We start from the raw sequence: 15,196 nt of genomic DNA, 5'->3' as shown, positions 1-15,196 counted from the left end.
TATAACTGTTCACATTTACAGAATCCTGTATATGTTTTCTTTTCACAGTATGTTCTCTAATGTTAACATTTCTTTGTACGAATGACAATGTTTACAGTTTCCTTGAGTATGAGTGGTTTATTGGAGGCTGATTTTATTGTAAAATCTTTTAGTTTTATTCATAGTGGTATTCTGTTGCTAGACCTGTGCCTCAGTGACAAAACGTCTAAGCATTTTGACTTGCAGTGCTTAAACAATGCCAAAGGTATAATGCATTTTGGGGGCATTGACTATTTATATGGGAAGGATATTTAGTTTTGACACATGGATAAACTCTTTTGGGAGAGATATGAGCTTTTGCAGGGGATCCATGGTGTTGTGCTAAACCATCCAGGTTATTTTGACAAAAACACTAAATGAATGCACATGTGCCAAGGCACTTGAGAAGGATCTGTGCTATTTTGACTGTACTGGCCTTTTATATGGAAAAGGAATCTGCTTTTGAAGCATGGACGAAGAGTTTGGGGACAGATATTTGATTTTGCTAGTGAGCTATAATGTTGGGCAGAACTGTAAGACTGTTTGGCCAAATGACCTTATGGTTTTGAGAGTGTCATCTCGGTTTCAAGAAATGAGCCAAGCCAATCGAGAAAAACTGTAACATCCGAATAAAAATATATGATCCTCATTGAAAATGCACACGTTATCCACAAGATGGCGCGCTCGCATTTCTCGCCCTTCTCCACAAAACGTTTTCTCCATCCTTCCTTTAATCTGACGACAGTTATGCGATTTAATAAGCTGATATTTTCATTTCAACCAGAAAAGCCCAGACCTCTCACATTATAGGTCTCCTGTCATTCGGACCTCCTCTTGTGTGAATCTAAAACAGACTGCCGGGAAATCTGTCATACACGAATAAAGACAAGCTTCGATAAAAGTACACAAAAAGAGTCAACACGGTTAATCTCCGGACTGGTTTGGTGTGTGTATCTTTGGAGGTCCTACAATCTCATAGGATCTTTTAGCCGTTTAAATCTTGCACGCAATCATACATCTTTACTGCAATTAAATCCTGTAAATCAAACACGGAGCGATGAAAATATTTATTTATTAAATTAATTCGTTTTGTAATTTCAAATTCCAGTTTATATTTATTATTTTAAGCTTTTTTTATTTAGCTGAATTTGGTTTTGCTTTGCTGGTGACGGTCGAAGTCTAAAAGCCTTTTTAAAAAAAGAAACAAATAATAATTCGCCGAGCATATCACTATATTGGTCTTTTGCCTGTAAACCTACTGCACATATATTTTACCTTTAGTTCCGGCATTTTTTTGTTGTTTTTGGTCCTGTGAGTACTGTGTGCTTTGTATAACTGTTCCTAAGGCCCTGTGTTTTTCTAAGCAAATTTCCACCTGCCGTTTGGCCTTTTCATTGGCTAAAACCACAGTCAGATTCCGCTGCGAGATTGAAAATCAGGGAGGGGGGATGAGCGGGAGGTATAAACCTGATAGGTTTACACTGCTTTTCAAAGACTTTTGGAATCGACGCATCTCTCCTCTGAAACTTGTTTTTCTTCCAGGAAAAAAGGAAATATTAACTGGGTTATTTTTCTCCCCGTTTGCGTTTGTTTTCGTCTCTAGAAGCTGCGAGGAGCTACAAAATCAGCAGGAGGACTTTTTCTTTTTTCCTAATCTTCGCGGATTTTTAACGGTATGAAATAATTAGACGCACTGAAATCATTTCATGTGAAGCTTTGAGATCATTAAAATTCAAATAAGAGGAGAATTTCCGGGAGTTTAAGTGTATTTATTTATTGTTATACTCTTGACGTTGACGTAAAAGCCTACGTAAAAGCATCACCTTTTTAAAAAAGAAATTATTTTTAATTATTATACTTTTCCGGTCTAGGATCACCATGCCTCTGTCGTTTATGGTAAGAAGCAAAAAGTTCACTTCCTACAGGCAAAAAAATTTCGATGAAGATGACTCGGAGGCCTCCGCAACATCTGGTAAGTCTTTAAAAAAAGAAGTGAGTTGATCTGAATAGGTGAAGAACGGGGCCCTATTAAAATAATTAAATGAAATTACTGCTGCGGGATGTAACTGCTTTTTATCGCAACCCCAAATCTCCTTGCCGTCTTAAACAAATTTTTATTTGTTTTGCAAATTAAAAATTAAAAATTAAAAAAAAAAAACTTCTGATGTTATTTGTTGCTTTTTCTTATTAAAGAAAATACCTAATTGAACAAAAGAAGATATTAATTTAGATTTACTTTCTCTCTAATCAACCGAACTTCACTTTGTTTTGGATTTGCAGAAATCCCAGCAGCCGTTCAGACCACAGACATTTCAGACAGGCCTAAGTCAGAGGGGCAATCTTCCCCTGAAGCCCCCCGCTTACTTACTAAGGAGGAACCGGAGCTTGAATGTCCCTTACCGCTTCACCCAGAGCCAAGCAGACCTCTCATGACTCAGACACAGCCGTACTACCTGCCAGGTAAGTTTAAAAACTTGCCATCTGGAAGTCAAAAGACTAGGCTGGAATAGAGACTGCATATCAGAGGTGGAAGTAGACGTGGCCCATTAGTTTTGGAAAGCATTTTAAAGCTTCAAAGTTGGCATTTTGACCACAGTTTTATATATTTATTTCTTTATTAAAGATTTGCATATTCGGGTTGAAAAAGGGTTAAAGGTTATTCCCTTAGACTGAGTAGCTAACTAACAAAACACTAATTTCACTCACAAAACCTGAAGTAGAAACTCTTTGGTCTGTACCACATGGTTATCAATCAGATTATTAATCAGACTGCTGTAACTGAAGAGTGTAACTGCTATTCATAAGCTGGACCTAGTTTTTGTATTATTTTGACTCTGACATAATATTTTGTTTGATGTGTTTTGAGGTAATTTGATTTTTATTTTGTAACATTGTAATGGTGTGCAGTCTTGGCCAAGTCTACTCTGAAAAAGATTTACTCTTAAGGGATAAATAAAAGTGTTTTTTTTAAAAAAAAAAAAAAAGAAAATTGTTCCATTAATGAGCATGAAAAAGCACTAACATCACAAAAGCTGTCTGTGTGTCAGGACAGCAGTCCAGTTAACCCCAGTATATAGGTGAATGCACTGTAAAAATATTCAGCTCCATTGTCAGCATAAAGTTTTAATATCAGTTGTTAAACATGTTTTTCATGCTAGGAGGTATCCAGCACTTCCACCTTGGCTTTGTTTTTCATGTGTAGAAGTTTCTGTTTGCACTGGCATTCCACTCAATTTTGCATTACATCTTATCCAAATAAGAAACAGATATGTACACCTTTAATGTACAGGATCCTTTTTGTTTTCAAGAAAAATACTATAAGGAAAAACAGTAATATTTCATGCTTTCATGCTGAAATAGAATTATAGCCTTATGTTTACATCTACGAGATTGAGAAAAAAATGACATGGGTGTGATTTAACAGATATAAAGCAATATATTTTTAGGCTGGATTGGCCCTTTCATGTCTTACAGTGGTTTGCTTCACTGCCAACTATTTTCTAATTAGTTGAATTTTAGGTTAGCTGAAGCTTTTTAACTTCTGCTACCTAAAAGAATCCAACATATGTGTACTGTTGTTACGTGGCAGCCATGTCATCTGATGCATGCTTTTAGAGACTATTGGTCTATTCACAGTTAAAATCATTAGAACTCGCTGAATTTCAAACAATTTTCAAGCCTTTTTAAACTATTTCCAATGAACCCCAGCTCAGTCTTCATAAACCTTGTACCATCACACTGAAAAAATTGTGCTACTAGAAAAACACCCCTGATGCAAACTTTTTAAAAAGGCATCTATAACAAAGATAAGATATGCTTTTTTTTTGTCTCTTATGTGTGCGCCCTTTAGAGCCTCACTTGGCTGACTTCCAACCTTATGCCTGGGAGACATTGTCTCCTTCCTACAAGCTCCGTCAGATGAGTTTCAGCCCCACAGTGCTGCAGCATGCCAGTAACCTGTACAGCACCAACATCAACCGTAGTCCTCAGCCTCAGCAGCCTCTAGACTGCAGCACTCACTACTCGCCTTCTTCGAACACCTATCACTGTATCACCTGTGACAAGGTAGGTACCGCAGCTTAGGCCAAGATCAAAGGCTTAAAACTGGTTGTGCAGCTCGCGAAGCTGTTATGTCAGGTGCAGACATATTTCACGGCTTTCACTTTGTCACTTTGACTCCACTGACGAGTGCAATTATGGGCAAACTGTGTTCTAGGTATTTTCAACTTCCCATGGACTGGAGGTTCATGTCAGAAGGTCTCACAGTGGAATGAGGCCGTTTGGCTGCAGCATCTGCAGAAAAACATTTGGTCATGCTGTCAGCCTGGAGCAGCACATGAACGTCCACTCTCAGGTATACTGACGAAGCAGGAATTATTTCAGTGTTTAAAGAGTTTAGGGACCTGAATATGCAGAGGACAACACATCTTGGCCTTTAAATCTTTAGTGTGGATTAGGCTTCAGTTTTTTACTCTACTTGTCTGATATGCTGACAGCTTTCAAGATTCATGCTTACATTTAGTGAACACAACTATAGTTCCTATTCGTAAAATGCTCTTGATCATTTAAAGTAGAAACAATGAAGGAAATGTGAACATATACATTTCCTTTATTACAATTTTCCCCATCAAAAGATCCCAAAAATCTACTAAAATTATTGGAATGAACTTTTAAAGACAAATTTTTTTCTGACATTTATTCACTAACTGATTATTGTGCCTCACTTTTTTTGTCTTTGTCCTTGATCAGGAAAAAAGTTTCGAGTGCAAGATGTGCGGCAAATCCTTCAAGCGTTCATCCACGCTCTCGACACACCTGCTTATCCACTCCGACACCAGGCCTTACCCCTGCCAGTACTGTGGCAAGAGATTTCATCAGAAATCTGATATGAAAAAGCACACCTACATACACACTGGTAAATGTCTTAACATTCTCACAGTTTGTGACCATCAGTGTGACCCTGCATATGATCCATCTTCAGCAATCACCTGCTTTCCAGGTCAAGCATGTAGGGACTATTTCTAGGAGTAATATAACTGCTGATAAATCAGAAAAAAGAAGCTTAAACAAATATCCTGTTGATTTGCATATCTGGGTTTCCTCTTCACAGAGCTCTGTAAAAGGAACTTTAGTTTATATTTGTTGCCAGTATGTCTCTGACAAATCTGAACAATGGCCTGATTCTTCTCTCATGGTTTTAATGAAAAACGTTATCTGTATGACGAAAACGCTTGGCACCATTTTTGGTAATGTTGGAAAACCTGATTTTACCAAAGCGGTGAAAAGAAAACTATAACAGTTTTATACAAATCACTTGAAAATTGTCCAAGTTTTGATTGTGCAGATCAGGGGTGTCAAGCTTAAGGCCCAGGGGCCAGAGTTGGCCTGGCAAAGACTCCAGTCTGGCCCACTTGACAGGTTTGGGAAATATGTATAAGGGCATACATTTTGGATTTGGGGAGTTGTGGGGAGTGAGCTACTTAATTGTACTGACAGATTTCCTTCATTCACTCCAGCAGTATTTCTTTCTCATGTAGAAAAACTGAGATGCATTGTGGACATTGTGCTTCTTTTTCTCCTGTAAAATGCTGTTTAAACTGACAGAAAGGGGAGTTTCACTGGTCCAATCCACATAAGACGAAAGCTGGCTGTATGTGGCCCATGATGTAAAATGAGTTTGATATCCCTGGTGTAGATTTCTTACGGCATGTGTTCTTCTGTGTGTTTCATTTTCTTTTTGTAGGTGAAAAACCTCACAAATGCCAAGTTTGTGGCAAAGCTTTCAGCCAAAGCTCCAACCTGATCACACACAGCCGGAAACACACAGGATTTAAGCCCTTCGGGTGTGACATTTGTTCAAAGGGCTTCCAACGCAAGGTTGATCTGCGCAGGCACCACGAGAGCCAGCATGGCATAAACTGAAGAGGAAGTGTTTTCTTTCTTGTTGTTGTTGTTGTTTTTTAACCTGTGTGATAAATAATATTTAACAATATGCTGACACTGGGGGAAGCTGTAGCTCAACTGGTAGAGCATTTTCTTAACATATCACAAGGTTGAGGGCTCAGCCTTTGACCCCTTCGAATGCTGAGGTGTCCTTGGGGAAGATCCTCTTGGCCTACAAACATCTTGCACGGCAGCTGTGTGTGACTGTGAATGGGCACATGAGAAACACATTATGAAGTGCTCAGTAGAACCCAGTTAAGGTTAAAAGGCACTATGTAAGTTACATTGAAAGAAATCTTTCAAGATATGAATGAATGTTTATTCTGATGCACTTTTCATTGTGTTGTTGCAGTGTTACAATGTTCCATTGCTTAGAGTCCAATAAATATTGAAGCAATCTCAAATGTCTGTGGTTGTTGTTTTTGAATGAGGCAAAATATAATACTTGGTCCTTTGTCACCCCACAGTAAAATACACACATAGTGTGATGAACATTGTAACATACTTTCCCTTCCTGACTGGTTTATTCTGCTTTTCATAGTTAGAAACACATACAGGATGAAACTGTGACTCAGGCCCCAGGTGGAAATCTCTCGCAAGACTAGATATAGTGTGTAGTGGAGTTATCCTGCATTCAAATAACACCCAGAACATTATGCAAATCCAAGCGCAGGGAGCCATTCGTTCCAGAGAGTCGACTAGAAAGCAGCTAAAGGAAAGTTAGAAGCAAATACATCGTCCAGTTTTTATGTTCAAGAGCAAAAAGGAGCTCTGTAATCTCAGTAAAAATCAAAATAACACAAACCGTCTGCCCCGCCATACTGTATGTTTTCCCTACACACCTTTAAATGGCCTTTGCAGTGCATTCAGCCTAATGGGATACAGGGATTAATAAAAGGTTGTTGAAAAGGTACCGATTACTTACTCAGCTCTAACCACACCCAGGCAGCCTGTTGGATTTACTTCAACAAACAAATGGCGATTCTAACGAAGACACACCGCCCTCCCCAAACACCAAACCTGTTAGGTTTAAGCTGCTAAATGCAAATCAGATCTTCACCTGCTCTGTTTAAATCTGACAAGAACTTAAAGAAGCACTGTGAACATTTAAAGTGAACCCAAAGTTGAAGCTCCCACCCACCGCCACCTTCCCTGCCATGCTGTGATGTAAATATGATGATATCAGTTTTTCAGGTAAGTGGATCGTTACTGGTATATTAGAACGAATAGTTTCTGTTGTTCAATGCATGCATCTATATCCACAATGCATGGGCCTAAAAGACTGTGAAAAAATGAACAGCTGGCACGCTACAAGACTCCAGTCTTACAGTTTTTCCACTATGCAAAACTGCAACAATTCACATCTGTTCTCCAATTTTCATTGATATTAAAAATGTTGCGCATTACATATTTTGTTATTGTATGTACGTCTGAGTTTACCAACCTCAGTGGCCCACATACAGCAACTCTCCACCGTACAGTTAAAGAACTAGATGGCTTGTAGATAAATAGATATACAAAAAGTATAAAAACGTACATTATAAATTCAAGAGCAAGTGTGTATTCAGTTGTGTTAGTGGTGCAGAAATCAGTGTTTGTGAAGGGACGAGTAGAAACATGAGGGCTTACTGTCAGGCAAACAAATCTGAGGTCTCTATGCAAAATTTGTTGATATTACAGTAGGGTCTGTTGTTATCCTCTGCAACAGTTAGACTTACTGGTTCTGCAGCTTGTGGGTGTGAGGAGACTGAGCAAATCAAAATCCTGCCCAGGTAAACCAACAGAAAGGGAAGGAGAGGATCATCTTGGGTGGAACCGAGCAAACAGGACATGGGTCCTGAAAGAGGAGGGGTGGTGCTGCCTGGGGAAGCCTGGGGGAAAACCAGAGAACATGAAGGTAGCATGCATGCCTGCATGTGTCTGCAACAATCCCACATGGAAGCAGAGGCATACAAAACCTTAATTAAGGGGAGTAATTTTGATTTTCTAACACAATTGCCAGACATAGCAGCTGTGTTAAAGTTGTGTGTGACCAAAGTGGGAGCCACAGTTAATTTGTATATTTTGTTGCCTGAGGTGCTGTATCCTCAAAGTTGTAAATCTACTAAACAGGAAACAGTCAGAAATACTCTCCCAAAACAACATTTTTTAGAAACTGTATGTAAAGATATGCAAAATCCCTGCACGTTTGCATGGAGTGCAGGGCAGTGAAATATTTTGAGTGTACTTGTTTGATGTGTCTCAGATGTCTGTAAAATGGCTTCAAGTCAAATGTCAGAATCATACACCAGAAACAGTCTCAGCACTGGCAGCCACAGTTATCTGCCAAATCTGATCCATCCAGCAAATAACCAAACCAACAAATTTAAAAAAAAAATCAAGACTAAAACATAAGCTCTTTGTGTTATGAACAACACACCCTAATCCACACGCAGGTACTGAGTGTGTCTCTATCTCACAGACACAAGCAACAGGCGAGGTGATAGAGCACAGCGCTGAATTTGTCTTGCAAATTTGATCTATGCAAATGAGTCTCAGCCAGTACACTGGAAACTCTGCAGGATGAAGGCCTGAGGCATCAATGACATATTCATGGAGGACAGAGTGGGAGTTCCCCTAGTGGTGTGTCTTTCCCTGTAAGATCAAAGGAACGTCACAGGTCTCTCAGTCATTACTGTTGTAATATACCAGTAACCAAACAAAACTTGTGCCACAAGACACATCTCCAGCTTGCTCTGGCTGTGACAGTTGATCCCAGAAACAAGGGATAGACTTTTTTCCTTTTTTTCTTTTTCTTTTTTAAGCTTTATGGCTGACGGATGTCCCTGTTCCTCTTTTTATTTGACATTCCTGGTGATTGACAGATTTAGGATTGAAATGACTTGTCTCACAGATTTAGTGTAACAACTTAATATTTAAGAAGATAGCTTTCCTGCCTTTTTAGCTCGTTGTTCTTCATAAGATCATGCCGAAAATACCCTGAACAAGAGTGGTTGTATTAGTTTCAGTTTAATGACACCAGATCTCTCACCATCATGACTGTACTATTCAATTATGCCTGTTAAGGTTGTGTCTACTACAGGACATAACGTGTGACAGCCAATGTGGTGTAAACCATTAAAATATAATAACCATGAATGTATTACTATGCACTCAAAATTTTGGTATAAACACTTCTTTTAGGTGGATTTTTGGACCGGTTCATAAATAACTCGGAGGTGTAAAATATATATAGCCTGCAAGTGCTAAAATACAAGCCATAAAATATAATTAAAAAAACACAAGGAAGCTAGACGTTTGTTGTCTCTGTGGAGTCAGGCTTGTGTGACATGCCAACGATCCATCATCGGCAAACAGAAAAAACCAAATACAAAACAAACTGTCAGCAGATTTCCTCTGTAAGACTGGACTGGGGGCAGATGCCTCCACCGATCACAACCACTGCTGTCACACAACGTCGGGGTGTGATGCTATTTGATTGCCAGTGGCACAGTGTTGTGGTCCTGCCTTCCTCTAGATAAGTGCAGGGATGACGTGTACAAACGGACACACCTACAAAATGTTCCACAAGAGTCATGAGAAAAACAAAAAACAGATTGGCATGTTTGAGGGAGCTTTTCGTCTTTTTTAGAGGCAGAAACAACATGTTGCATTCAAGTTGCATCCAGACTGTCAATAATTATTAGGAGAGCTTCAGCACTGCAATATTTTCGTTTAGTTTAGGAATTGTAACCTTTATTGGCTCTTCAGCTCCTTAACTGATCTTTTTAAGTACAGGCAGGTAATAAAATATTATTTTGATGTGGAAGATTCTTCCACTGTGTTGTCTTTCCACCATAATTAAAACAAAATTGTAAGCAATGATAAGTGTTAATACTTGCTGGGATGTCCTGGTTGGCCAGCAGTCTTGGATGTTAGCCATGTAGTTATATTTTATATTTATACTGTTTCCTGCCAAAACAAGGTTCTTTGTACAAAACAAGTCACATTGGTTAGTAATTAATCATGGCTTATTTTCCAGTAGGAGATCTTGAGATGATTTTAAAAGCAGATACAGCTTAATCTCCAAAGGTTGATTCTGTTCATCTGGACGTAGCGTTTTCAGTGGGAGAAATGTTTCATCACTCATCCAAGTGACTTCTTCATGAGCAGATTCAACCTTTGGAGATTTATTTACCTGGATGATTGAGAATTCATCAAGACGATACAGCTTAATGTTATTTTAGTCTAATGCTGTGGGCCAGTCTGTTGGTCTTTGACGTCACAAATAAAAACAAAAATTTCAAACAAATAAATAAAAAAACATCTCTATATAAGGTGTTTAGCCGTGGCTGATAAGGGTCTTAAAGTCTCTTGAATCTATCTTCTTCAATAGTGATATTTTCCCACTTGTTGTTCTGATGATGGTCACTGAGAGCTCTTTAAAGTTTGGTCCAAAATATTTTCCTAGCAGTTCAACTGGGTTGAGAACTGGTGACTTTTCAAGCCTTTCAGAGGCTCTTATGGTCCTTGGAAGGAACATTATATGCTGGAAAAAAGCATTGCCATCTGTATAGAAGCATTTTATCAGAGGATAAAGTGATCATTCAAAACTACTTGATTTGTAGTTCAACAAGTAGGACTAAACCATACCAGAAAAAGTGGTTTAAGAAACACAGCAGAGCCATCTAATGACCTCACCATGAGATCCTACAGGTTCAGGTTTTATCTCCAATTTTTCGTCAGTCTCTAGGAATATTGCAGGCATAGTCCCCAGAGGATGAAGCCTGCTGTGGTACTGTAAGAAACACTAATGAATCACTACAGTAGGCTCCTGCACATATTCTAGATGATGAAGCACACTGGCCTTGCCTGAGTGCTGTGTCGAACTTACCAGTGACCATATTTTTGTTCTATGAATACATATACATATATACATCAAATGAAAGAGCAGAAAGTTTGAATTTTAACATAGAAAACACTGATTGCTGGAATATTTGATCATTGCCAGGAATAGTGTTACATTTTCAGCCACTAGGAGAGAGAATCTGTCTTTGTCTCAGGGCCCTCACAGACATTAAGCTTCCTGTTGTTAAATGTTAAATATTATCCCATGTTTTTAGAGCAAACCCTAATTCTAACTCTTTCCCCGTGCCTGAAATGGAAAACTAATATGTGAACGAGTTGTCACAATGGCCTCTTGTATAAAGCAAACACAGAGATTTGCATTATGCCCTGCACACAGATGGAGCTCACAGGCCTCTGTGAGTATGGGATCTTCCCTATTTATGCTATAAAACTCTGGGGAATATTGGGCAACTCACCAGGGGGATTGAAAGTTTGATTTCACTGAAATGTGCTAATAGCTACTAAATTAACCATTAATCATTAGGCACACAAAATCACAAAAAAATTGATTAAATCAAATAACACAGGGAAATAAATTCCTTCATATCTTTACCTGGTCATGCAACATTTGACAGAAGGTCACAGCAGGTCATTGATTTATTTTAGGATCTTTTCAGCATTAATAAGCATCTAGAAAACATGCAAAAGACACTTTTTAAATGAACTAGAGAGCAGTAAAAGAAATCACTGATACTAATCTTGTGCTTTACATACAGAAAATGATTGGGCTTTTGTAGGTGTGGCCTGAAGTTCACATAACACATCCAAATATGACCATAAATACAGATTTCCTTTACAGCTGATAAACCGCCAGCTGCTGAGATGAGTTGACAGGAGAAGGGATGTGCTGAGTGAGAAGTCAGAATGAGTGGGAGGAAAGGAGGGATGAAATCTGTGGGCAGCAGACTCTTCCAGAGTGAACTGAGCTGTGGAGGCCGACTGATAACCTTATCATGGCCTCCCCACGCTGTAACGGCTGGAACAGGCCAGCAGCAAGACAGGGAGGAGTGCAGAGGCTCTCAAGCCAGATACCACCAAGAGCTGGTTGGATATCCAGTGGATGATGGCCCCCCTAGAGGAAAAAAGGGACGGCAGAAAGACTAAAAAATCTTCACTTCACCACAGCACACAACAGATTGTCAGTCAGAGTCTTGTGTGTCTTCTATCCCCTCCTCTTTATCATGAAACAATGAGCTACAATAGCGTCTACTGGGATAGGACACTAGGACATTAGGAAACGTACATGCAGGCGTTACTAACCGCATCATTAAAGCCTTTCTTCTGTTCATGTCATCCAGTATGTAAGCACTTTATAGAGTCATAGTTAATGATTATGATACAGCTCTGCTTTATCTGCTCCACCAAGGCAAAATGTCTACCATAAAGGAGAAAGTGATCATCTGTTTTATCTCTGTTTCCAGTATATATCTTCCTGTAATGGAAGCATGCAGTGTAACCAACAGTTTGATCATTTATACTGTATAGTTGCAGAACACCTATGCATGTAATTAAAAAATAAATAAATAAAACTGCTGCTACTGATGACTGTTAAAATCTTGTGTTAAGCCTTGGACTCGCTTAAAAAGTAAAAGAAGACAAACAAGAATCAAAGTAAACACAGTGTCACTATAGACACACACATATTTACGTTGGTAAACACAGAAAACTCTTCTCTGAGGGGGTGACAGTCAGTTTGCATTTTTGGGAGGGGCAGAGACCACTCCTCTTTGCCTCTGGCAACTGTGGTTCTGTCTTTCTGAACAACTGCATGTTCATCAACTGTTAAAATATCAGATTTTATATGATTGTTAATGCTGTGCAAAAAATAATGTTCCTTCAGTCAGACTGAGAGGATTCAAAAAGATGGTTACTTGTGTTAGCTTTAATGTTGTCTAGCAAGACACCGCCATCGTGAGGCCAAAAGTAGTACAGCAGCCATCTATTTTTCTATTTTCCACTACTATATACTCAGTGGCCAGACTGATTCATTCTGATAGGAAGGCAACAGTTACCCAAAGAACTACTAGTTACAACCAGGGTCAGCAGAAGAGCAAACCTAAACACAAAACACCAGACGGGCCACAGCAGCAGAAGACCACACAGTGTCACTCCTGTCAGCTAAGAAGGAATCTGAAGCTACAGTTTGCACGAGCTCACCAAAACCAGACCATAGAAGATTGTAAAAATCAAAAATCAAATCATTTGCAAACTGGTTTCCTAAACATTAAAATGGCTTCCACAGTCACCAGATCTTAAGCCAAAAGTGCACCTTGGGGATGGAACAGGATTAGCGTTAGGAGCAAGATTAGGCAAAAAGGATCCAGCTGCTATTAACAAGATGTGTAACAGGTGTCAGATGAATGTAAATTTTTCTGGGACAAATGTTTTCTTCCCTGTTATGCAACCATAATTTATAATCACTTAGTTTTTGCACATTTCAAACTGCATATCATAATGGGCTAATGGAGTTGTACTTTATCTCTTCTGCCAGGTAAAAAAAAAAGTCCACTGTGAAAGAAACCTCAGAACTACAGGAAGAAGTCGTAATCAGTTTTATCTCTGTGTCTTCCAGTAGCTGACCTTTCCCTGTGCTCTCTCTGTCATGGTAGCTCTCGGTGACTTTCTGTAGCCTGCATTCACCTCTTCTATTTTATTCTTTAAAGTAAAAATATTTAACTAAAATGTCACAAAGTAATTTACCAAATTGGAAAAATAAATCATCTTGTGCTTTATCACAAATGAACATTATAGGAAAAAGTAAAAGTAAGATGATCCTATGAAAAGTCTTAAAAAACATTGACTCCCCTAAAGGTATGACAAAAAGAAGAAAAACAAGAATCTATGTAAACAGAGTGTCACAGCAGATATTTATATATATATATCTGCCTATATAAGTCAGCAAACACTGTCATCCCCTCGGAGTAGAAAGCAGTCTCAACAGTGTGCAGTTTGTGGGGTACGGGACAGAAAGACAGTGACGGCAGTGAATCTCTCAGTCAAATCAAAGATACATTTAGTGACTGCATAAGTGCCCAGCGTTTAATACAATTTAAAAATACATAGACTTTACATTATGTTAAAGCAACCAAGAAGATCTGCACATCACCATCATGAGGCTAAAAGTTGTACAGGAAGGTGCATTTTTTTAACAGTACCTATAAAAAAATAAAGTGAGCATAAGAACCTACAGTCAAGTATTTTCTAGTATTATTCTTTCTGCACAGTGAATGAAAAGGAAATATTTAAAAAAAAAATCCCCATTAAGGGATAAACCAAAAAACATATTACATGTTAACAGCATATATATAGTGTCACGATCCTGGGTCTTAGGACCCAGTGTTTTGAGTTCTAGTTCATTTTGATGTTTATAGTATGTTTAGCTCATTAGGCCTCCTATGTTCATTTGCTTATTAGTTCCCCCTTGTGTTTCAACCCATGTTAAGTCTCCCCTGCCCTTCATGTCTCTCTGTGCCCCCTCTGTTCTGTTTATTGTGTGTCTTTGCATGTTTGAGTTTCTTGTTTTCTGTCACCCTGCATTGTGCATTATGTTCTCATGGTTGGTCTTTTGTTACTCCCTCTAGTCTAGTCTCTTGTGTTCAAAGCTGAGTATTTCCCTTTGTGTATTTTGGTTCTTAGACCTCTGCCTTATGGTTTGTCTCTGTTTCTTAGTTGCTGTCTCCACTGTGTCTAGTTCGTGTCTCTGTGTGATACTTCCTGTTTTACTTTGAAGGTCCATGCCTCATGTGAGTGTTTCTAGTTTTGCGTCTCTGTCTCCTCCAGTCCTGATTTCTCCCAGCTGTGCCCTCCTTCTGTGTCTCATTCCCTCGTTATCCCTCTGTGTATTTAAGCCCTGTGTTTCTCTTTGTCAGTGTCGTAGTCTCCATCATAGCTGTGTAATTTTTCCCTGTGGCTCCTTGTGCTTTAGTTTTCCCAGTTTAGTTTATTTTGTATTGTTTTTCGTGTCCCACTCCACGCCAGCAATAAAGCTGTGTTTTTTGAGTTTACCTTTTGTCTCTGTGAGTTTGCGTTTGGGTCCTCTCCTGCCTGCCACACAGCCGAAACATGACATATAGTCTATAGTATGTATAGTATATTATGTATAACATACAGAGACCAATTATTAATGCTAAACTAAAGGGGAACCAAAATACATGAGTGAATCCAGCTCTCGGGAGCCTGAAGCATTGCTCCATTCTGGCTGCCTTTTGTACTTTGTTTTTACTGTGATGTAAAGTACTATATTCTACCAAAACATATAAATGTATTTTAACAAAGAAAGCGAAAAAGAAAGATGGAAAACTCTGAAAAAAAGAAAGTTGTATTTGTTTCTCACAAAACATGACATTCT

At 38.8% G+C, this 15,196-nt stretch overlaps 1 protein-coding gene across 1 annotated transcript; it reads left to right on the top strand.

The window, feature by feature from the left end:
* The first annotated feature begins 1,573 nt into the window (after nt 1-1,573).
* On the top strand, nt 1,574-6,018 carry gfi1b (growth factor independent 1B transcription repressor). Its single transcript, XM_085358028.1, has 7 exons — nt 1,574-1,691; nt 1,890-1,990; nt 2,299-2,478; nt 3,869-4,083; nt 4,235-4,372; nt 4,768-4,933; nt 5,762-6,018. The coding sequence occupies exons 2-7, from the start codon at nt 1,897-1,899 to the stop codon at nt 5,938-5,940; spliced, it is 972 nt and encodes a 323-aa protein (XP_085214154.1). The 5' UTR covers nt 1,574-1,691; nt 1,890-1,896; the 3' UTR covers nt 5,941-6,018.
* Nucleotides 6,019-15,196: the final 9,178 nt, after the last annotated feature.

This window comes from Diplotaxodon limnothrissa, linkage group LG7 (assembly GCF_057381915.1).
Source record: "Diplotaxodon limnothrissa isolate DT_005_m linkage group LG7, D_limnothrissa_male_GT1.1, whole genome shotgun sequence".
NCBI lineage: Eukaryota > Metazoa > Chordata > Actinopteri > Cichliformes > Cichlidae > Diplotaxodon > Diplotaxodon limnothrissa.
The sequence above is the reverse complement of the archived record's forward strand: the minus strand, read 5'-3'. Positions and strand labels throughout refer to the sequence as shown.

What these genes read in the sequence shown, in the direction of transcription:
- gfi1b (XM_085358028.1), top strand. Translation starts at nt 1,897, where the DNA reads ATGCCTCTGTCGTTTATGGTAAGAAGCAAAAAGTTCACTTCCTACAGG. An exon ending in GGAGGCCTCCGCAACATCTG is followed by an intron (nt 1,991 to 2,298) that starts GTAAGTCTTTAA and finishes TTGGATTTGCAG; the next exon opens with AAATCCCAGCAGCCGTTCAG. An exon ending in ACATGAACGTCCACTCTCAG is followed by an intron (nt 4,373 to 4,767) that starts GTATACTGACGA and finishes GTCCTTGATCAG; the next exon opens with GAAAAAAGTTTCGAGTGCAA.